This window comes from Staurois parvus, unplaced genomic scaffold (assembly GCF_062004578.1).
Source record: "Staurois parvus isolate SC_StPar_1 unplaced genomic scaffold, SC_StPar_1.0 ptg000175l, whole genome shotgun sequence".
Classification (NCBI taxonomy): domain Eukaryota; kingdom Metazoa; phylum Chordata; class Amphibia; order Anura; family Ranidae; genus Staurois; species Staurois parvus.
In genome coordinates, this window is record NW_028317971.1 from 1,257,771 (window position 1) to 1,282,071 (window position 24,301).

Here is a 24,301-nt window from a genome sequence, read left to right on the forward strand (position 1 = left end):
CTGAATTTCTGTTACCCACTTTTATACATTGGGTGTAATTAATTTCAGACTGGTTGGAACAAAAGGTATAAAACAGACAAACAAAATAACAGAGTATTAAATGCTGTATAGTAACAGATAATCCAGAAATGGTTCCCTCGCTTGACTACCAGTTAGCAGCATAGAATAACATGCTTGCTTCATATATATTCGTTTGAAGTACAAAATCCTCCCATTTCTCCCATCTCCTATTATATATCTCCATCTTACCCTCTTGGATATAGTATAATTTCTCCATTTTACTAATCTGATTTACTCTCTCTACCCAATCTTTTTCTCTCGGGACCTCTAAACTATGTCAGAATCTAGGTATCAACCCCTTTGCTGCATTTACATAGTACCATATACCCGAATCCTTGTATTTATTCACTGGTATATCTGTCTTATGTAACAAACACACTTCTGGATCTAATCCTATCTTTATCCCTGAGATTTTCTCTATTAAGTTGACCATTTTCTCCCAAAAACTTTGAATCCTTGGGCATTCCCACCAAATATGAAACCACGTACCAATCCCTCCACACCCACGCCAGCACTCTTGTGTTCTCTCTATACCCATTTTATGTTCTACCTTTGGTGTGATGTGCCATCTTACCAAACTTTTATAATTTACCTCCACTTCTCTCATGCTGATATTTTCATGTGTGAGTCTATATATTTTCCTCTGTTTATCCTCATCTATCTCTGTCCCCAAGTCTTTTTCCCATTTTTCTATATACATTGGTTTTACCTCTGTGACTAATTCAGTGAGAATTTTATATATTTTTGCCGTGCCCCGTTTCCCCTCTCCCCGTGATTCCAACAACTTCTCAAATAAGTTCCAATCCTTTCTCCCTCTCATAGGTTTCGGAAGACTCTCAACAAAGTGTTTTAATTGGTGGTATTTCCACTCATCGATCTTAATAAAAAGTTCCCCTCCACCTTTCTTTAAATCTTTTAATGTTTTCAATTTCTGTCCATCCATAATATCCCTTAATTGAATGTCTTCCTTTTTAATCCATTTTCCCATAATCCCCTCTATACCTGGTGGGGAATATTCCATATTTCTTAGTGACATTAATTGTGAATTAAAATCCCACTTCATACGTTTATGTAAATTATCCCAAACCTTTAGAACATTCAGTGTATATACACTCGTGGTATTTTTTAAACCTCTATATTGTATTGGTGCCCATATGCTTCTACTCAGGTCAACTCCACTCAGTTCGTTCTCTATCTTAACCCACCTTTTTCCCCTTATATTGTGTGTCCAGTCATAAATTCTTGTTAAAACTACAGCGTTATAGTATCTCCTAAAATCTGGCACTCCCAATCCCCCTCTCTCTTTACCTCTACTCATCAGGTCATAGGATATTCTAGGTTTTTTATTTTTCCATATAAATTTTGTTATCATCTTTTTAATTTCTTTAAAAAAGGCCTCTGGGAGACTTATTGGGATCATCTGAAATATATACAAGACTTTGGGTACAATTATCATTTTTATCAGATTTATTCGTCCTAACCAAGAGGGAATTCCTCTTCCCATTATCTTCAGTTCCTCTTTGATCTCATTTAGAAGAGCAATATAATTTAATTTATACAATTTTGTATATGAAGCAGTAAGTTCAACCCCTAAATATTTTATCTCTGTATCTCTCCATATAAAAGGGAATTCTCTTTGTATCTTTTCTTTCTCACCATTTGGAAGATTTACGTTTAAGATCTCAGTTTTTGTCGGGTTGATTTTTAAGTTTGATATTTCCCCATACTCTTTTAAACTTCTTATTAAATTCGGGAGTGTTATCCTAGGATTTCCCACATAAAACAACAGGTCATCTGCAAAAGCTGCCACTTTATGTTCAGTTTCCCCTATTTGTATTCCCTTTATATCTACGTTCTTCCTAATTGTTTCCAACAAGGGTTCCAATGATAATACATACAACAATGGGGACAGTGGGCATCCCTGTCTTGTCCCGTTTGGCATCCCAATGGGCTCAGACTTTTCACCATTTACCAAAATAACCGCGGATGGCATTTTATACAACTTTCCTATCCACTCCCTCATTCTACCACCTACTCCCATGATCTCTAGGGTATCCATCATAAAGCTCCAGTTTACTCTATCAAAAGCTTTTTCGGCATCGATCGAGAGCACCACTGCTGGGGTTTTCCCTTTTTTAGCTTACTGGATCAGCAACAAAGTTCTGATTCCGTTGTCCCTACCCTCTCTCCCTGATACAAAACCAACCTGATCTCCCTGAATCCATTCCGGCATCAAGTCTTTCATCCTATTTGCTAAGACCTTTGCATATAGTTTTGTATCTATATTTAGGAGTGCAATTGGCCTATAACTAGAGCATTGAGTAGCGTCCTTCCCTTCCTTATGTATAAGTGTTATATGGGCTTGTAGGGATTCCTGTCTAATCTCCATTTCTCCACCCAGGGCATTCATATACTCCTTCAATTTAGGTATTAACAGTTCACTATATTTTTTATAATACCTCACGGTATATCCATCTGGGCCAGGGCTTTTCCCCACCTTAGTATCTTTCAACGCTATCTTTATTTCCTCCTGTGTAATTTCCAACTCCAGGGATTTCAATAGATCTTCATCTATCTTTGGTAGTCCTGCATTTTTTAAATATGCCCTTCTTTTTTCTCTATTTTTATTTTCACTATTATTTGCTAAATTCTGGGAATTAATATTATACAGCTTGCTATAATATTCCTTGAATACCTTCCCAATCTCTTTAGTAGAGTGAGCCATTTCTCCCTTGGGATTTCTTATTTTTTCTATATAATTTCTATTTTTCTTTTTTCTCAGGGTTCTCATTAAGTGTTTTCCTGGTCGATCTCCCCATCTATACCTCTCTACTGCTACTTTATTGAGTACTCTCCTCCTTTCTTCTTCCATTAATATCTCCAACTCCTTCTTCTTTCCTAATACCTTCTGCCTTATCTCACTTGTTATTCTATTTTTATGGATCTGTTCCAGGTCGTATATTTCTTTTAAGAGCCCTGTCAGTTTCTTACTCCTTTCCTTTTTCTTTTTTGTCCCTAGCGCGATCAATATACCCCTAATATATACCTTATGGGATTCCCAGACAGTGGCCACTGATACATCCCCTGTTTTATTCTCTTGAAAGTATCTTTCCATCTCTTTTCTGATCTGCTGATCGATCTCTTGATCTAATAAAAGGGCCTCATTTAACCTCCATCCTACCCCCCTTGTCAACTGCCTCCCCCATCTTACCTTCATTATAACTGGGGCATGGTCTGAGATAGTCATTGTCTCTATTTCTACTTTAACCACCCTCTCAATAAGTTGATGATCTACCATTATATAATCCAATCTCGAGTAAGTCTCGTGTGCATTAGAGAAGAAGGTATAGTCTCTTTCCTTTCCATGCCTTATTCTCCATATGTCCACTAGTTGGCCCTCATGTATCTCCTTCTTTAAGATTTTCATAGACCTACCTCCCTCTCGTTGCACACGAGAGGTTTTATCCATCTGTGGGTCTAAACATAAGTTCAGATCTCCCGCCACTATCAATCTTCCCTTTTTAAAATCCATCAGCTTTTTTAGTATCCCTTTCAGGTATACTTCAGGTCTCTTATTTGGGCAGTATATATTCGCTATTGTACACTCTATTTCCTGCAACCTACCTTTCAAAAACAAAAATCTCCCCTCAGGATCCGTCACTCTATCCTCTACCTCCCACCTTACATTTTTAGCAAACCCAATTGCCACCCCCTTAGCTCTCTTAATTGGGGAGTCTGCATAAAACCATGTTGGATAGTTTCTAGTGATTAATTTAATATTTGACTTAATCTCAAAATGCGTCTCCTGTAAAAAAACTACCGAAGCTTCTCTATGTTGCAACTCCTTAAATAGCTTAAATCTCTTCCCGGGACTGTTCAACCCCTTTACATTGTAGGTTATAAACTTTATATCTTCCATATGTCTTGTATACATCTCCTCACTATGCAGAGTATTTTTAAAAATTTCCCCCTATACCATCCTTCTCCCCCTCCCTCACCATATCCCTCCCCTTTCCCCTTCCCCCTCCCCAACCTCCTCCCCCTCCTAGGCCTCCTTTGCCTATGGATCATGTTCCACCTTTGATCCCTCTACAGGGGTTCAACTCCAACTATGACCGCTCACCTTCCCCCCCACCTCCCCAATGTCTCCTTATCTATTGTCTCTCTATTTCCTCTTTTAACCAACTGCCATCTACCCGTGTCCAACTCTCCCTCTTCCACCTCCCAGCCCGAAATCGCTTGTCTCTGCAGTCCAAGTTTATCACAGAAGTCTTCTAAATCTTCCGGAAATTTTAAGATAGCTGTAATTCCATCCCTCCACCCGATTAAACTTGTATCGCGGCCCCATCTGTATTTCACATTATGATTTTTCATCACTTCTAATAGGGGTTTCAGTGATCTCTTCCTTCTCAGAGTCTCTGGTGTTAAATCTGCAAAAATTTGAATAATTTTCTCTCCGTATATAATATTTGTTTTTCCTTTAATCTTTTTCCATATCTCTTCTCTATCTCCGTAGTTATGGAATTTAACAATTATATCTCTTGGTTTTTCTATCCCTTTGTCTTGTTGATACTTTCCAATCCTGTATACTCCGTCCAATTTAAACATCTCCTCATCCACTTTGTCCATTATGGAGTTCAAAATTTTGCCAATTAGCTCTTTTAAGTCTTTTATATATGAAGCAGTAGAAATGAGAAAAGAAGAGGGGTAGGATACGCTTGCTTTAGACAGAAAGTAGGGAAGAACGCAGAGTGGGGGGGTTGTTTGGGGGGGAGGAGGAAGGGGGTAATGTTTTAAGAAGGGAAAAATAAAGGATAAGAAGGAATTGTGTATTTATTATGAAAAAGACGAAAGTGTATTGTTATCTTTATGAAAAATTAATAAATATTTAAATAAAAAAAAAAAAAAGAATAACATGCTTGCAAATACTATTAGTTAACTGAACAAAGTCTGTACAGTATTCAAATACTTGCAGTTCTTTGCACAAGGTGGCTGCATGTCTCCCTTTCATAATAGGGGATTGATTGCCGAAGATGACCTAGGTAGCTAAGGACAGGAACCCTGCAACAAGCTGCACACAGGTATGCTGATGAAGTCTCTTAGAGAGTAGACCAGGTGGCTAGGAGCAACTCCACCCCACTGGAATGGCTGCTTTAGGGGTCTTGCTGGGCATTGTCCACCAATGTGACTTGGGATTAGGCTGATGCTGCACACTCTTGTGTTTTTCATTGGCCAGTACACCGACTCTAACATTGGGGGACCCTGTACCTGGTCAAAATTATCTAGTGCAGTCACAGCTGCTCAATCAGGCACTATCCCACTGAGGAAAGAGGGAGGGGCTACATTTTAAATTCCTTGGGCATGTCCAGGAGTCCAAGGACTAAAGGCAGCCCAGGGGATTGTTGGAGCCCAAGAGATTGTGGGTAAAGGGAACCTGTTCCCCTTGCTGGAGTATACAGGTATAGGGCCATTCTACTACATTCTACCCCACTTGAACATTTGGTCCCTGACAAGTTCTCAGTTCAGACAAATAGTTCTTGTGCAAAATGTGCAAGGTGCATCTTGAGTTTAAACTTCTACTAACATCACAGGGATAGAGTCTCAGTAATGTCCTTGAGTTGACATGGCCTCCTTGATATCGGACATGTTGATAGCTGGTGGATCATGGGGTTCTACTGTAGGGCCAAGAACTTGAGCTGATTTGCAGCATTGTTGGGTTCAGTTGACTTCTGTGGGAGGCCTGTGAGGCTTACCTGTAGGTACAGTAAATATCTCCTAAACGGGCACCATTTAGGAGATATTTACTTTAGTAGCAGCCATGACATGCCATCCATTGAGAGAGCTGTGCCATGGCCGTGACTCCTGCCTGTACACACAGGAGTGACGTCATCAAGGCTCAGCCATTCAAATGACTGGAGCCTGCAAACCTAGCAGGATGATTGGCTGAAAATGTAATCCTTGTCAGTGGTGCTACCGTTTTAGGTGCTAGAAACTCCAACCTGTGGACTAAGTAGTTACGCTCACCAGGAGTGAGGCTTCAGCTGATAGCCCAGCTGTATATTCTTGGTGCAACACAGCACTCAATCCTTCAAAGATAGCATCCATATAGAGCACATACAGCTTCTGGGCATCAGCGTATGCAAAGACTGTATAAGAAAACACTTCATAAGAGCCTTATGGTAAAAATTATATAGGAACAACCAACCGTGACAAAAATTCAAAAAATAAACATTGTGCATAATTACAAAATATGTGTATGCTTATCACCAAAGATTTAGAGGTTTTTTTTTTTTAAAGAATACTGTATAACTGTATATATCACTCTGTAATTGAACGAATAAATCTCAGTGTCCATAATTATTTGCAGTGTTCATTTAAAGTATAACTAAAGGCAAAACATTTTCTTTGGTTTTACATAGAGTTAGGAGGGATTAGAACACCTGTCAGTTTTTATTGCTGTCTGTTCCCCCACTAGGGAGATTCATCCTCTCTGTATGTCCTGTTTACCATTAGCATTGAAACTGAAAATAAAAAAATCCCAAATTTTGGGCTTTCCTCAGAAAAGTAATAGAGGGGAAATCTTCCAATTGGGACACTAGTTCTGATGGCCTGGGGTCCCCAAGGGATTCCCTTAATTTGCAGAGACTTTCTCTCACTTCCTATTTTGCCTTACTCTATCCAAAATGAAAAACAAAAAGGCTTGTCTATAGTTCTACTTGTGCATAAATCATGACTGATTTCACATGATTCCAAATTTTGAGACATTGGGGTTGATTTACTAAAACTGGAGAGTGCAAAATCTGGTGCAGCTGTGCATGGTAGCCAATCAGATTCTAACTTCAGCTTGTTCACTTAAGCTTTGACAAAAAAAAAACTGGAAACTGATTGGTTTCTATGAAGAGCCGCAAAGATTCCATACAATGAAGTAATGACATGCCCCCCCACTATCCTGGTAATGACATGCTTCCCCCACTATCCTGGTCATGACATGCCCCCCGCCATACTGGTAATGACATGCCCCCCCTCCCCTCACCGTCATGCTAATGGCATGCTGCCCCCTCCCTCCACTATCCTAGTAATGACATAGCCCCACTGTCATGTTTCACATGACTGTCATATTGACTGTCATATGCCTTTAAGAGTCTCTATATTTTGTTTCTGCTCCTTCCTCTCCTTTGGTTTAGTTAATGCTGTATAGATAGCCCTCCCCCTTTCCCAGAAATGCATTGCAGCTCTAGCCTCATGTCATGGAGCAAGAAACATTATGATCTTTTGACCCATCGAATGTTCATTGTAAGATTCTCTCAGTTTATGGAATAAACTTCACAAGATCTACAAGATGTCTTATCGATTGAGTCACTGACTGTGGTATCCAACTGAGGTTGAAGTTATCGCTATCTCATCACAACTGTAAGTTACAGAGATCACACTATCAATGCTTAGATTGGAGAGACAAAACACCCACCATTCTGGTAATGACTTGCTCACCCCTCCTCCCACAATTCTGGTAATGGCATGCACCCCACCATACTGGTAATAACATGCCCCCCCCCCCACCATCCTGGTAATGACATGCCCCCACCATCCTGGTAATGACATGCTCATCCCTCCTCTCGCCATCCTGGTAATCACATGCCCTCCCCTCACCAACCTGGTAATGACATGCTCCTCTCCCCCCACCCTCCTGGTAATGACATGCTCCCCCCTCCCCTCACCATCCTGGTAATGACATGCTCCCCCCTCCCCTCACCATCCTGGTAATGACATGCTCATCCCTCCTCTCGCCATCCTGGTAATCACATGCCCTCCCCTCACCATCCTGGTAATGACATGCTCCTCTCCCCCCACCCTCCTGGTAATGACATGCTCCCCCCTCCCCTCACCATCCTGGTAATGACATGCTCCCCCCTCCCCTCACCATCCTGGTAATGACATGCTCCCCGACCCCACAATCCTGGTAATGACATGCCCCCTCCCCCCTCCCAATGCTGTTCAAATTAACAAAATAAAATCTGGGGCCCCTGGAGCCTGCAGCCCCTTGGAGCCCCTCAGGAGGTGTTAGGGTTTTTTAAATGAATCTTTCTGTAAGTGTTGGCAGCCCCCCCAGATGCTGGGGGGGGGGGCAGTGTTTCTTTTCCAAACTGTCACGCAGTGCTCCCAGATAAGCGGACACCCCAAGGTGATGAGATACAGAAAATCCACGTTGAGTGACCTGAGCAGAGCAGTGTCTCTTACCTAAGTTTCAGCGGTCCTGTCCCGACTCTCAGGCGGCTTTCTCCTCCATTCTCACTCTGTTTTGTGTGACAGAGAAGCAGCTCACTGCCCCCCACCATTGTCAGCACACTACCACCACACTTCCCTGTCTCAGACTGCTCACCTTCCTCCACTGAGTCCACTGTTCAGGAAACTTGGCACACATGACTTCTCCCCAGCCAATGAGAGCAGGAGAGGGGTGTGGACTGGGGTCTGGGAGGCAAACTGGAAGCTTTGGACTAAATTGCAGAGCTTGGCTGGAACCCTGAGAGACACGAGGCAGATCGGACCTTGATTCTGTCTCCAAGATTTGTGGGGAAAAAATGCAGCATATAAGATGACAGCAGGGAGCTGCGGGCCCCCTGGAGTTACACACAGGGTCACAATTGTGATCCCTGCAACCCCTGATGCTACGCCCATACCCCAGTGCATTCCTGTGTGGGTAAACATGGCCCTGCATGGGCATACCGTATTGTATGCCCTGTGTGAATAAGGCCTAAGAGGTTATCATTTACACAGTCATTTACATTAAAATGGAAGATTCAGCAACAAACCTACAAGTTGATCAAGAGTCATTCAACCTCTCCATAATATAACAATGACAATCCATTTTAAGGTACTTTGTGGGGGAAAGATCATTATTTTACATTGTTATTTTACAGTGATGATCACTATGTAAGAAATAGTTTTAGCTGTCATAAATGGGTTAACATTCATGAACAGCTTGCTTATGGCTGTGATTGGCCACAATTAATCACATTGAACAAATAACCAGGTGCCATGTGATTGCTGTGGGCCAATTACAGATCACAACTGTAAGCAAGGTGTTCATGAATGGAAATCCATTCATGATAGTTTGTATACATTTGTATCATGTGATTGCTATACTAACTAGTTACTGGTAATTGTGATCTGCTGTGTCCAGTGGATGCAGAGGTCACAGGAGTGCGCCCCTAACCCACAACAGGCTGGAATGCGCACAGGTACGTGATCCAGCCTGGCCGTGCCACCCGCCTGCAGCTTGCTTATGGTTGTGATTTGTGATTGGATACAGCTAACCACATGGAACAAGTACCATGTGATTGCTGTGGGCCAATCACAGATCACAACTGTAATCAAGCTGTTCATGAATGCAAATCCATTCATGACAGTTTGTTTACATTGGTATCATGTCATTGCTATGACCAATCAGTTACCTCTAATTATTATCCGCTGTGTCTGGTGGACGGCTTGCTTATGGCTGTGATTGGCCACAGCTAATCACATGGAACAGGTAGTCAGGTACCATGTGATTGCTGTGGGCCAATCACAGATCACAACTAAAAGCAAGCTGTTCATGAATGCAAATCCATTCATGACAGTTTGTTTACATTTGTATCATGTGATTGCTATGACTAACTGGTTACCGGTAATTGTGATCCGCTGTGTCTGGTGGACGCAGAGGTCACAGGAGTGCGCCCCTAACCCACAACAGGCTGGATTGCGCACAGGTACGAGATCCACCCTGGCTGTGCCGTCCGCCTGCAGCTTGCTTATGGTTGTGATTTGTGATTGGCTACAGCTAATCACATGGAACAAGTAGTCAGGTATCATGTGATTGCTGTGGACCAATCACAAATCACAACTGTAAGCAAGCTGTTCATGAATGCAAATCCATTCATGACAGTTTGTTTACATTTGTATCATGTGATTGCTATGACTAACTGGTTACCGGTAATTGTGAGCCGCTGTGTCCGGTGGACTCAGTGGTCATAGGAGTGCGCCCCTAATCCACAACAGGCTGGATCACGTACAGGTACATGATCCAGCCTGGCTGTGCCCCCCACCAGCATTAAATGAACTGCGGGTCGTCCACAAGTGGTTAAAGTATCACGTATGAAACATTTTAGGTACTGTAGTTTTTCCCCATCTCATGGCACATACAATTTTCAGTCTTGACATGTTTGGTATCTATTTTCTTAGCATAACCTCATCTTTTATATTTTACTAAAACATTGGGTACTTTATCATATTTGTGTGCTCTAAAATTTAATTTAGAGTATTTTGTCTTCAAAATATGAGTATGATGAGCAACTGTGCAAATATGTTACATAAAAAAATTCCAGTGACTGCTATTTTATTCTCCAGGGCCTCTGCTTTTAGAAAATGCATAATGTTTTGGGGATCTAAAAGATTTTCTAGAAAAAAAATGATTTTAATAGGTGAAAAAAAAATTGCCCCAGTAGACAAGTGGTTAATGTTGGCTGGCATCATTGTTCAGTACTGTGATCAGGTAGGTAAGGATTTTTCTTGATTGATGACTTTTGACATTCTGATTGCACTTTGCTGATTTATTTCTATTCTGGAGAACAACATAGGTCAGGACTAGAAGGACGCTGCATGGGTATGCCTCTGTACAGAACAATAGACTCTAATCAGGGGGCAGCCGATGCGGGAAAAGCCAGCCAGAAGATTGCTACTCAGCCCCCGGGCGGACAGGCGGGAACAGGCCGGACCACAAAGCCGGCAGACCACGGCGTCTCCGTCACCTAGCAACCACAGCGAACTGTCACCAGTCATACAAGACACGCCTCCTTACGAAGAAAGGTCGGTTTTTCATTGGCTGCAAGTGAAAACGGAGCCAATCGTCGAACGGGTTGTTGGAGGGTGGTACAGCAGAGGCGGCAGAGAGAGGGAGGTTGAGAGAGTGCTGGAGATTGGGCTGCTGTGCGGCTTGTGGACGAGTCATGTCTGCCAGGAGGCACATCGGGGACCCGGAGGTGAGACTGACAAAGGGGCCTTCTAGGTCTGGTATGGGAACAAGGGGCACACAATGTATACACAGGCTTTACAGCAGCGATATGCTTCTATTGATGGTATGAATGGCTCACTTCACTGGCTAAATGAGAGAGGAGCTTCATGTATGTGTTCTTATATAGACTGTATGTAATGACAGACCAGAGCTCTACATGAATGATACTACAATGTTTACTGAGTGATATAACCAGACGTGCCCACAGCAGACAGGCAACCAATGAGCTGTAGATCAGGCAGAGTAGTAGATAACACATTGATGGGTGTAATGGTGGCCAAACACGCTTCTGGTTTATTATCCAATCATTGTGCAATTCAGTCCAAACAATCAAATTCCCTTCTGATTGATTTTCATGAGATTTGATCAATCGGACAGGGCGGAATATGATTGATTGATGTAAAAACAATCAGCAGCACTGAGAATCCAATTGTATTATTAGCAGATGGATTATGAGATTATTTTGTGTATTTTATTTACCTATATAGCGCCGTCAATTTGTGCAGCGCTCTTTTTAATAGTTATATAGTACATTCACATCAGTTCCTAACCCTCAAGGGGTGTACAATCTAAGGTCTCTAACTCACATTCTTACAGACGCTTGCTAGGACAAATTTAGACAGGACCCAATTTAACTACCAGCAGGTCTTTTAAGTGTGGGAGGAAAGCAGAGTACCTGGAGGAAACTTATACAGGCAGAGGGAGAACATGCAAACTCCAGGCAGGTGGTGCCGTGATTGGGATTCAAACCAACGACCCTAGTACCACCAGGCAGAAGTGCTAACCATTTAGCCACATGTTGAAAACAGTAATGCTGTCAATTTAATTTACAATTGTATCTTAAAGCGGTAGTAGAAAAAAATCCCCTGTAAGGTAATGTCATACTAGCACATTACAAATGACTTACTGTATTTTTCGCTCCATAAGATGTACCTGACCATAAGACACACCTAGATTTTAGAGGAGGAAAAAAAATATTCTGAACCAATGGACTGCAGACATAGTACAGGAAATGACCAGAGACTGCGGACACAGTACAGGAAATGACCAGAGACTGCGGACACAGTACAGGAAATGACCAGAGACTGCGGACACAGTACAGGAAATGACCAGAGACTGCGGACACAGCACAGGAGATGACGACCAGAGACTGCGGACACAGCACAGGAGATGACGACCAGAGACTGCGGACACAGCACAGGAGATGACGACCAGAGACTGCGGACACAGCACAGGAGATGACGACCAGAGACTGCGGACACAGCACAGGAGATGACGACCAGAGACTGTAGACCTTTGGGGAGTGCGGGGTACCCGAATTTGGCAGGTAGTTGTCCTCCCAACCCCCCCCCTCCCCGTAGTCTTGTGGGACACGTGACAGGTCCCAGAAGACTATGGGCCATTCACAAAGCGCAGCACTTCTCGCGCATGCGCAGTAGGCACCCAGCTGTGAAGCTGCAAGCTGTCACAGCCAGGTGCCCACACTGAAGATGCCGGCGTCAGGGAGAGAAGACGGCCAGTGAAAGCAGGACACCGCTGGACCAAGGAACAGGTAGGACCGAGGAGCGTGTTCTTCTGCACAGTAGAGCCGTGCGGCCGACCCGGTATTCTAACACGTTGGGCTCCATATTTGCTCCATAAGATGCATAGACATTTTCCCCCATTTCTTGGGGGGGGGGAAAGCATGTCTTATGGAGCGAGAAATACGTACCTTAAAGTGTTACTAAACCCAAAACCGTATATGCAGTAAAGCATGCTTTTTATACTCCCTGTGAAACCTAAGGGGTTAATCCTCCGCATTGGGTAAAAAGGCTGTTCAATCCTGTCTTCTCTGATCCTTCCCATCTTCTACTGTCCCCAATCCATTTGCTGATAGTACAGAGTTCTAGGAGTCACTCTACACAGGCTCAGTTTGGTGTTTATTGCTAGAGGGTTTTTTTCTCTTGGGAGAGTGCTTGTATTCAGCACAGGGCCAATCAGCGCTGTCCAGACAGAAGTCGGGGTCCTGCATCTTCCTAGAGCACGTGTGGTGATAACTGCTGGATACGCTATGTGTATGCCCAGCAGTGATCATCGCAGATATTTGTTTGGCTCTGCAGACAGGCACACATTGAAGTATATGGGGCTCACAGCCACAGTTAGCCACTCAATGGTGGCAGAAACAGCAGCCGGAATCAGCAGAATCATCATTCACACTGGTGCTAGCCACCTGTGCAAATGTAGCCTTATTCAGAGGTGTTTGTAATGTTGGGGCCTTTGGCGTTCCAGGAACCTGATTGTAGTGTTTTATTAGATGGCATTCCTTTTCAGACAAATTCCTTCCACCGAGCATGGGCTACCATCTGGTTCCCTATGAGCCAAGGGCAATTCTAGGGTCCTAAAAAAATCCAGCATCTAGAGTAAATGTTGTAGTGTTTGTAGTATAACATGATAGAATATGGGTGAGGTTACCCATTTAATTTACAGTTATCACAGACCCACATGGCTGCACATCTCTGCGGGTCCGATGCACGGATCAGGACACTATCAGCTTGCATTTTGAAAACTAACCTGTTTTTGCTAGCACTTTTTTTATTTTCCTCTTCAATCAAGACAATTTTCGACATCGCTGTTAGAGCTTGCCCTCTGGATCACAGTACTTCAGGACAGCTGTCCTCAGCCTGACTTTTGAAGTGATGCATTCAGGTCCAGCTAGACTAGAAAATCTGGAAAAAACCTGAAAGTGACCTTCAGGCACTGGGTTTCACCTAGGGCACTTTCCAGACTCCATTCTGGTAAAATGTTAGCAGCTGAGCAGGTCCTGAGCCACTAGCTTTATCTCAGCCCTTGCCAAGACTCTGATGACTCACTTTGTAAGCAAGCCAGTAGGGCAAGCATCAGGAGTTTCCCCTAAGTGCATAGGTCACTAGGCCCTTTTAAAAAAAATTTCCATTACCTTCTGATTTCCACTCTAGAAGGCTTTAACATTATGGGACATAGTGGGAGTGCTACCATTTTCCATTGGGTGAAGTGTTGTGCTCTCTCTTTCCCACCAAACTGCATTGAGAAAGCATCTCCTTGCTGCTGTTCCTGCTTGTAAAGAGCCAAGAGGAACTTGGACCTGTTCCTGCTGCCTGTCTGCAGTGACTTTTGGTCAGCTCCAGCTAACTGGCCAATACCAGCTACCAGCTATCTGGATTTCTTGAGTACCAGAGGCAATGCTTCATATACTGAGCCTTAAATTGACTTTCTGTTATGTGGCTGTAATATGTCTGATGCTAGACACAGGGGAATAGTCCCGGTGTAATATGAGCCCCCTGCTTACACACTACTAATGGTATCTGAGCCTTGGTGGTATCTGAGCCTTTTTCCACTGAGAGTCTCTCTGATTCTGAGTTGCTGCAGTTTGTCACACTGAGTTTACCCCTGAGGTTTCTCAGTTCTCTGCTATTACTCCCAGATGAACAAAGACCATTTTGGCTCTTATCCATGTGGTGCCCACCACTCTGTAACTAGAGGATCAGCCTGTTGCTTCTACCAGTGTTCTTTCCAGTCTTGGGTCATTTACAGCTCATAAGGCTGCATAGATTTTCCCATTTCTCTATTGTGGGATACTTATGCAACCTGTTGTTGATGATAAAGTTGTCATGGTCTCTGTTGGTCAATCTGGCTTTGACTGTCCAAATGTTGAAGCAGTTTGAATGGATCCTGTCCCTTCAGAAATTGTAGTTTGAACTGACTCATCATTTGGAGTATCTGGGTTTGAATCATGGACACAGCTCAGACCCAGAGCATGTCTTCCATCAGACCCCTAACCAGCTCACTGCCATTAGTAAGTTTAAGTAAGCAAATGCATCAGACAGGTTAAAGTACTTTATTAACTCTATTTTTTACTAATATTTACCTTCCAGACTCCAGTGGTGTCCCACGGGAGCTCAGGAGGGAAGAGCATGGGTCACCTCTTGATGCTTAAACTCAATTTTGGGCACTCAAGAAGTTTCTGCCACAGGAATGTCATTCTTTTTTAACTTTTAGCCCTGCTGCGGGTAAGAAGTAGGGCTCATCTGTCAGGTGGAAACATTCGGGCTGCTGCAATGCCACCCGATTGCTTACACACAGTCCACTACAGTTATAATATGAAAGCGTTGATTGCGATACACATGTTACATATCTGGACAAGTAGATTGGGACCCCAATTTGGTTCCTGGACAAGTAATTTTTTAAAAAATTTCCACACCCCTGCATCTACCATATATTGCCAAAAGTATTGGGACACTCCAAGTCATTGGATTCAGTGTTACAATCACCCCCATGGCCACAGGTGTATAAAAGCAAGCACCTAGGCATGCACACTGCTTCTACAAACATTTGTGAAAGAATGGCTCACCCACTGTGATAGGTTGCCACCTGTGCAATAAGTCCATCCGTGAAATACCCTTGCTACTAAATATTCCACGGTCAACTGTTAGTGGTATCATAACAAAGTGGAAGCAACTAGGAACAACAGCAACTCAGCCACGAAGTGGTGGGCCACATAAAATGACAGAGCGGGGTCATCGCATGCTGAAATGCACAGTGTGCAGAAGTCGTCAACTGGCTGCAGAACCAATAGCTAAAGACCTCCAAACTCCATGTGGCTTTCAGATTAACAGTACATAGAGAGCTTCATGGAATGGGTTTCCATAGCTGAGCAGCTTCATCCAAGCCTCACATCACCAAGTGCATTGCAAAGCGTTGAATGCAGTGGTGTAAAGCACACCACAACTGGAACCTAGAGCAGGGTAGACGGGTTCTCTGGAGTGATGAATCATGCTTCTTTGTTTGGCAATCCGATGGACGTGTCTGGGTTTGGCATTTTGGCTAAGATCAAGTGTAGTAACTGTTCTTATCAGTGTCCAGTGGGGGTGCTCCCGGCCATTCTAGCTTTGCGGGGATGGCTGTTGTATAGTACCCTCACTGGTATGATGGGGGTCCGGAAGGCTAGTACCGGAGGGACAGAAACCGGGGAGCGCCATGATTCGTTCTGGGGCCCTGGGAGTAATTCCTCCGAGAAAACTGGAAAGACCCAGTACCTCCTGATTTGGACGGATCTACCTTGGTCTGGCCAGGGGCTGAGGAGGCAGAAAGTCCGCAAACACGGTGCCCCCTGAGTAGTCTCCTCAGGGGTGCTCTAAGTAGCACTTGGGTGTGGGACCCCACGATGTGAATGAGCTCATGGTCACCGAGTTTAAAACACTTTTTGCTCTGCGCCTCTAGGACCGGGCCTTTTGGCCAAGTCCTGGGCAATTTTTTTGCTACAGGCCTCAGGGTCTGGTCAGTGCACAATTTGGGCACGACACTTTTTTATTATTTTTATAGATTTATTTAATTTTTTATTTTTTTTCTCACCCCACGTTTGTCACTTTTACTTATGTGTGTGTTTTTCTCACAGGATGGAGGGTGTGGGTCCTCGGGCCTGCCCTGAAGTCTAGGGGGAGGATGTGTGGCCTTTTGGTTCCTTCCTCCCCTGTCCCTGGGGGGTTTTCTCTTCGGGAGAGCCCCCCGACCAAGTACTGGATGTCCGGCTTCGGCTGGACATAAGGAAAGGTGGTCCACCAGGCCTTTTGGCCAGGAGGACCAAACGGGAACCTTGTCCCTGTCAGGAGCTTCGTGCCCCGGGGGATCAGGGTAGTGGTCCAACCCCTTTGGGGGTAGGACAAAGCACACCCCTAAGTGCACTTTTTGTGTGGTGTTTTTGCACTTGCACTTTTTTGTGAAACACTTACGGGTTTTTCGTTCTAGTTTGCACGTTTGCGGACTTACAAAAAAAAAAAAAAAAAAGTTGCCAGGAGAAAGGTACTTGCCTGACTGCATTGTGCCAAGTGTAAAGTTTGGTGAAGGGGGGATTTTGGTGTGGGGTGGCTTTTCAGGGGTTGGGCATGGCCCCTTAGTTCCAGTGAAGGGAACTCTTAAGGCATCAGCATACCAAGACATTTTGGACAATTTCATGCTCACAACTTTGGGGAAAGGTTTCCTGTTCCAACATGACTGCGCACCAGTGCACAAAGCAAGGTCAATAAAGACATGAGTGAGCAAGTTTGGGTTGGAGGAACTTGACTGGCCTGCACAGAGTCCTGACCTCAACCCAATAGAACACCTTCGGGATGAATTAGAGTGGAGACTGCGAGTCAGGCCTTCTCGTCCAACATCAGTGCCTGATCTCACAATTGCGCTTCTGGAAAAATGGTCAAACATTCCCATAGACACATTCCTAAACCTCGTGGACAGCCTTCCCAGAAGAGATGAAGCTGTTATAGCTGCAAAGGGTGGGCTAACTCAATATTGAACCCTACAGACTAAGGCTGCAATGCCATTAAAGTTCATGTGCATGTAAAGGCAGGCTTCCCAATACTTTTGGCAATATAGTGTATATTTTCTACTGCATTTTCCTAGTGCATATTAATCACATTTAAATAGGGTGAATGTGGAATGCCTTCGAATCTCACTTGAGTGAATGTCATTCGGTCACATTTTCCTCCCTTATTTGCTATCCATTTAGTAGGAGAAATGGGTCATCTGAATTTAGGCTGTTCCTATCTTGCTAATTGCCTGGTCTCATACATTGCCAAAAAGAAAGCTGGGCTACTTATAAAAGATTTATATTTAACCTCGTATGTAGCTTTCCACAGTTTTTCTAAAGATGATTCTTGGAGCTAGAAGTCAGAGATAAAAGATCCCCTGAGTTCTGACTGTTTCTGCTGTGTCAACTGTCAATGGTGGTAACACATTTGTTCCAGCTTCTATGACACGATAACTGTATTGAATACAGATTGAATTCAAAGCAGACTGAAAATCTAAATTAACCCACAGTTCCATAGTCTGGAATTGGAATAGTCTGTGCAAACATAAAAGAAAAAATGATATTGTGAAGACATTAGACTTTGTGTTTGCTATTTATGGTGCCTATACACTATACGAAAAATTATTAAAATATCTGTCATTTGGACAGTTTGTTCATTTTTTTTTGTCCAGTTATGTGACGCAAATAGAAAATCCATTTTTGATGCTTTTGAACCAAAAAAAGTGAAGGAAAAGTTTGGAAAACTTCTGCCAAACAGACGATAAATTGAAAAGTTAATGTGATTCTCGTCTGTTTAAAAATCAATCTTTGTACTGTGCTTATGTGACAAAACAAATGAAAAGCGAATTCATTTATGTCCATTGAACAATTTATTGTTTGAAAAATTGGTCATTACATGATGGCAATATCATGAGTTCATTTTTCGAAAATGTGTTCCAGCAATTTTTTTTTTTTTGGCTCGTGTATGGCTAGAATTAGGCTAGGTTCACATTTGTGCGGGTGGTGCCACTGCAAGACCTGCACAAATACCGGCAGCCACAACTACCCATACAAAGAAATGTGGGACCCATGGACAGGTGCCATTAATCCTAAAGGCACGCAGAACGTACTGGAAATCGCAACCGTACTAGGTACCTCGGTTCCCATGCGGGCTACGATTTAAAAAATAATGCAGGTGCTTCTTTCCTGGCTGTCCCGGAGCATGGCAACCCAATTAAATGATTAGGCTCTTGTGCCCGCGCAAATCGCAGCCCACACAGGTTTGCACATAGCCTAAGTATATGCCAGGGCAAAATTAAAAAGCAAAGACAAACAAAAAAATATACAATTAGTTTCTGCAAGTACTTGGTTTACCAGAAATGCTGCCAGCTCCTAACTCTGTTGTGGGCCGAAGACGCACAACATTTTTGTGTATTGAATGGTGGCAGTACTCCTCAAACAGATACTGTATAACAAATCACTTTCAATGGTATATTTGACTGGAATGGAACAAATACGTATAGACCAGGGGTTTCCATCCTTTTGACTTTCCTGGGCCACATAGATATCCAGCATGTCAACCCTTAAATTTGTGTGCGCTCGTGAAATGGTGATGAACTTCCGTACCCCATATTTTCTAAAGGCGTCAAACCTTAAATTTGCGTGCGCTCATGAAATGGCGATGAACTTTAGTCCTCTATTTTTTTTGTAGATGAAACTTTTAAAGCCCCTAATAGGTCATCAGTATAGTGTTACAGAGGAGGTCTCGTGCTAGAATTATTTCTCTCATCCTAGTGTGCGCGGGATATGTAACGTGTGTATCACAATCAACGTTTTCATGCGTAGGCGCCCCAGCGTGTGCTTTTACTTTTGTATGTGTGTATATGTGAGGGGTCTCAATTTCTTCGGGGGGGGGGGGTGTTATGTGCTTGGGTGTAACTTTCATTTTTTACAATTAAAAAAAAAAACTTTTTTAAATTCGTAAAAAATTTGTAAACCGAGGCATTATTTTCAATGGATTTTCATTCATAAACCAAAAATTATGTTAACCGAGGTGTTTGTAAACCAAGGTACACCTTTGTATGTATATATGTGTCTCCTCACCAAGCTTCTTGCTGATGGTCTTGTAGCCCATTCCAGCCTTGTGCAGATCTACAATCTTGTCCCTGACGTCCTTTGACAGCTTTGGTCTTGCCCATGGTGGTGCCAAAGAAAGAGGTTCTGTGCACAGGTGTCTTCTATACACATAACAAGTTGTCATTAGGAGCACCTTCTTAAATTGACAGGACTAATCTGTGTACCACATGAGCACATATCCAGTCTTTGGGAGCCAGAATTAATGTTGGTTGGTAGGGGATGAAATACTTATTTTACTCACTGAACTGCAACTAAATGTATTTGTATCATGTGTTTTTTCTGGCTTTTTGGTTGATATTCTGTCTCTTTCACCTATGATAAAAATTATAAACCCTTCATTTATTTGTAAGTGGGCAAACTTACAAAATCTGCAGGGGATCAAATAACTATTTTCCCCACTGTATATAAACTCAAAAGTCCCGGTTTGACTTGAACACCCCCCGTAAATACCACACTTGTCTCACTTTAAAATTGCCAGTGAAATGGTGACAAACTACGATATTTAAAATTATCCATAGGTGACGCCGATGGTGAAAGCCTTTACAGGTTATCATTTTAAAGTGGTGTTCCACCCATTTTTAAAAGTTGCTTTCATCTACTTGCCAACCCACAGTGTATTCCTAAATATATATATTTTTTTTATTATTTATTTATTTTTGTATGTCTGAATACCTTATTTTTATCTTTTGTATGCGGCACTTCCGGTCTGGTGCATAGGCAATGTTGTCTTAAGTCGATTCCCTTGGACTCCCGGAATATCAGCATCATCTATCCCAGCAGTCCAAGCGAATTGACTAATAATGAAATCTTGCGTTATTTTTCCGACTGCATATGAGTATCCAGTCTCCTGATTGACAGGTTGCCATAACAAAAGGGCAGGAACCTCCGCAAATGCCACCATTGCTATGGCAACCTGCAATCAAAAAACTGCACCGTGCAGTGATATTACTGCGCAGGCACAAGATCCGGAGGTGCAACTGGATACCCAGCATGCACCTTCCGATCTCGCTCCTGCGCAGTGTCATTACTGCGCAGGCGAGAGATCGGGAGGTGCATGCTGGGTATCCAGCTGCACCGAATCCTGGAAGTGAAGAGGAGTGGGCTTCAGATGCCCACATCTACCATGGCCCCAGCCTGCTGACAAGATTGTGTGATTGATTACAGATGTGAGACTAACAGGCCTGAATACATTAATACCAATAGCTAAGTATTGCTGTACAAGTATTACAATCCTGGTGGTGCTTTAAAAAAAAATTGCTCTGGAGAGTGGAGCTTCACTTTAAGGTTACACAGGAGGTCTGGTGGTAGAATTATGAATTAGAATTAGCATGTACGATGGTAGTGGGGAGGTTAGAGGAACATTTTATTCCATACTGCATATAGTTGTTTCAGGCTTGCTGGCCATTATCAGTGCAGCACATGGAAACAAAGCTTTCTGGAGTAGGGCTTGGGACGCAATGAGAAAGTATAACGAGAGGTTATGGTGGCGTGGGTTCAAAAAAATCCTTCCACTAAACCAGTGCAAAACATAATAGAGCCTTCTTTAAACTGAAAGTACCTCTGTGTGTACACAGTGTGCATTACAAATCCCAAAAATAAGGGGTTTAGTCCTCATTTTAGTAATGTCAGTAAAGTAATGCAAATCGTTTTTTGGTTTTTTTTTTTGTTTTTTTTTGCCCCTCAGCCAATCGTACCGTACAAAAATGCTGGTTTATTGCACCAACAGAGCCTTATATTAGAGCCATGTGTCCTAAACTGCATACAGCTGTTTTTACTTAAATCGTGTGTTCTTTCATATGCAACATTTCAACTTTTTCCACTGCTTTTTTTGATACTCTTTCAGATTTTAAAGAAAAGAATTCCCCAGAATCCAAAGTACCAGCATGTCAAGACAAGGCTTGATACAGGTCAGTGTTCTATGTTAACTGTATGGAAAGTATTTTCCCGTTTTTACTTCCTCATATCATCCGGTATGCAAAAAGAGAGCTGGTTGTAGACTTAAATGAGCAATCTGACCTACTTCAAAGGTTTCTTTAAATTCCAGCTGATCTCTGTTTACTTGAATGTAGTCCAGTGAATATTGTACCATGCAGTTATCTCTGAAATGAAACTTATTAGTGTCTGGCTGAACTGTTTTGGAGCTGCCATCGTGATTATTGTCAAAAAAGAAGAAACCGTGCCACTTCCAGTACTAAGTTGCTATATAATCCTATGGCATCAATCAACTGTAAAAACGTATGGAGTTTACACTTACATTTCCAAAAATTAATAATGACATTCAAATCTATATCATATTAATACAAATCTGTATAAAAAGTCCTACACCACAGTGTGAAAAAGTGCTCTATGGTGAATAAATAAATATCTCCTCTTCATCCTTATCACCAGTGCTTCACCTCGTGTGTCACTCTATTTCACTCACCACAACTCTATGACCCCTTAATGAAAAGGAAGGTCAAAAGTGCTTAATCCCCAGGCTCTGATGCAGCATCCAAATGGTTTGGTACACTGATATCCCAGTCACTTCCAGCCCAGTGGGACTTGTAATTCCCCATCAAGAAATGAATCTTGTGCACCACAAAAAGTTAAAAACTATCATAGTGCAGTATTTATTGAATCAATAAAAGTGCCCATGTATTTAAAACAATATGCATTCACATTTAATGATGCCCAAATACTCGGCACCAGTATACGCCACCTGTAACAATCGCAGCCACTCCATGTCCTGGAGCCGGCGTGCGCTGCAATAGCTGGAACCGCATGTGACGTCACCATGTGAACCAGATAAAACGAGCATGTTGACCACCTCTACGTGTTTCTCCGACTCTGCGTTTCAGAAAGCTACCTAATCCTACAGCGGATGATTTTTGGGAGACTAGTCTCATGAGATTAATCATGCACATATTATAAACCATTACATATACTCAGTGAAGTGACTGGCCTCAGGTGATACACAGAGAAGAAACAAATCCTCCTACATAAGTTGTACCTGTTTATTTGCATTCTTATCTTCCAGCTTGTTTGAGCTGTAAGAAAAAAAGGGGGTGGAGGGGCTGAAATTACAAACTGCAGAGCTCAGTGCTAAGAGCTGATTGCAGGGAAGGGGCAAACCCCACACAGCACCCAGGCTGGCAGCCACAGGCTGTTTGCTGGAACTCCCTCCCCAGTCATCTTTTTTTCTCTTGGTGTCAGGAAAACTTGTCAGAAGTGACTTGTGCAGATAGCAGAGCAAGAAGGCTGCAGACAGAAGAGATCAACAGAGGGCACATGGGCCTAGTGCATTACCTTCTAAAAATGAGATTTATTGAATAAAAAGTAGTATACTCACTAAAGAATAAAATCAAAGGCACATCACAAAAAAGACAGCATGGTCTAATCTCCCTAGATGGTGGCACGTTTCGAGGCAGAACCTCTTCCTCAGAGCCAAAAACCAGTCTCATTTTTAGAAGCTAGGCCCGTGCGCCCTCAGTTTGTTTCTTTGCGCACAGCTTCTTTGGATTTCCCTGGTCCGTTGAGGGCAGCAAGGCTTGCATTCACAAAAAGTACTCCATGTGGGGTTACTGACATTGATGAGCTCATTGTCCAGCGCAGGAGTTTCAGCATTCATTTGCTCATGCTTTTTGCAGACAGAAGAGACACTTAGGTCTCTGGATTGAGACAACCACACAATATAGAGGGATATGATTTGTTCATATTTCATGTCTAAGTTTTTTGCAACCACTTAAAAATGGCAAACATCCCCAAATAGTTTAATAAATGAGTGATTAAAGATGAATTCCAGGCATGATATATTTTTCCATAGTTACAGTGGTCCAGTTTGTATAACAGTATATACCATACCTGGCTAATGTCCCCGGAAGCTGGAAATCACTGTAGTTGACACCGCTACTCCAGTGATCTCCCTTTGCTTCTGGGTCCCGTGCTGAGCAACTAGCCTGATGCAGATCGCTTCTTGCAGTCCCCTGTATCACTCAGACTGGACAAGAGAAAAGCAATACAAGCAGCCAATCAGGTGTTTTGCAGTGCAAGGAGCATTATGATAGAAGGAAATAGGGGTTTATTTACTAAATCTGGAATCAGGCTTACTTCTGCATAGAAACCAATCTGCTTCTAATTTCAATTTTTTCAATTAAGCTTTGGCAATAAAACCTGGAAGCTGATTGGTCTCTATGCAGAAGTGAATCTGATTTTTCACTCTCCAGCTTTAGTAAATAAACCCCATAGTGAAGGAGAGATTGGCTTAGTGTGCTATTTTCTTTTACATTCATTGACGGACACAGCTATTCTATTCTTGACCATAGGGTTAAAGCGCCACCTACAGGCGTAGGACACTAAGCAGAAAAAAGAACATAGCACAGCTTATGGGCAGTCCTAATTGGTATAAACCCCCTCTCTGATATAGGCAAGCCAGTTTTTTCTGCTTCCACTGTCCAGTCACAAGCTGAGGGAGGCACCTCTAACTGTTATTTAACTGTACCAGGAAAAATGTTGGTCTCCTGCTCTGCCAGACAGGACTGTGCTGTGTGATTGTTATGTAAATCTCATGAATGGATAGACAGAAATACAAATCAGGTGAAATGACACGCTATGTATTTCATCTGTGTGTTTAGTGGTTTGGTGCTCAGCTTTAACCACTAGCCTACAGGGCACTTATACCCCCTTCCTGCCCAGGCCAATTTCCAGCTTTCAGTGCTGTTGCACTTTGAATGACAGTTGCGCGGTCATGCAACACTGTAACCATATGAAATTTTTATCATTTTTTT

The 24,301-nt window shown here is 42.8% G+C and overlaps 1 protein-coding gene across 1 annotated transcript in view; it reads left to right on the forward strand.

Annotated features, from left to right (window-relative positions):
- Positions 1 to 10,940: 10,940 nt before the first annotated feature.
- The window catches only part of CEP41 (centrosomal protein 41), a 61,618-nt gene continuing 48,257 nt past the window's right edge, over positions 10,941 to 24,301 (forward strand). The window contains exons 1-2 of the mRNA XM_089676866.1: positions 10,941 to 11,072; positions 21,382 to 21,445. Of these exons, the coding sequence (XP_089532992.1) occupies positions 11,040 to 11,072; positions 21,382 to 21,445 (97 nt within the window). The 5' untranslated portion in view covers positions 10,941 to 11,039. The remainder of the gene's footprint in view (positions 11,073 to 21,381; positions 21,446 to 24,301) is intronic.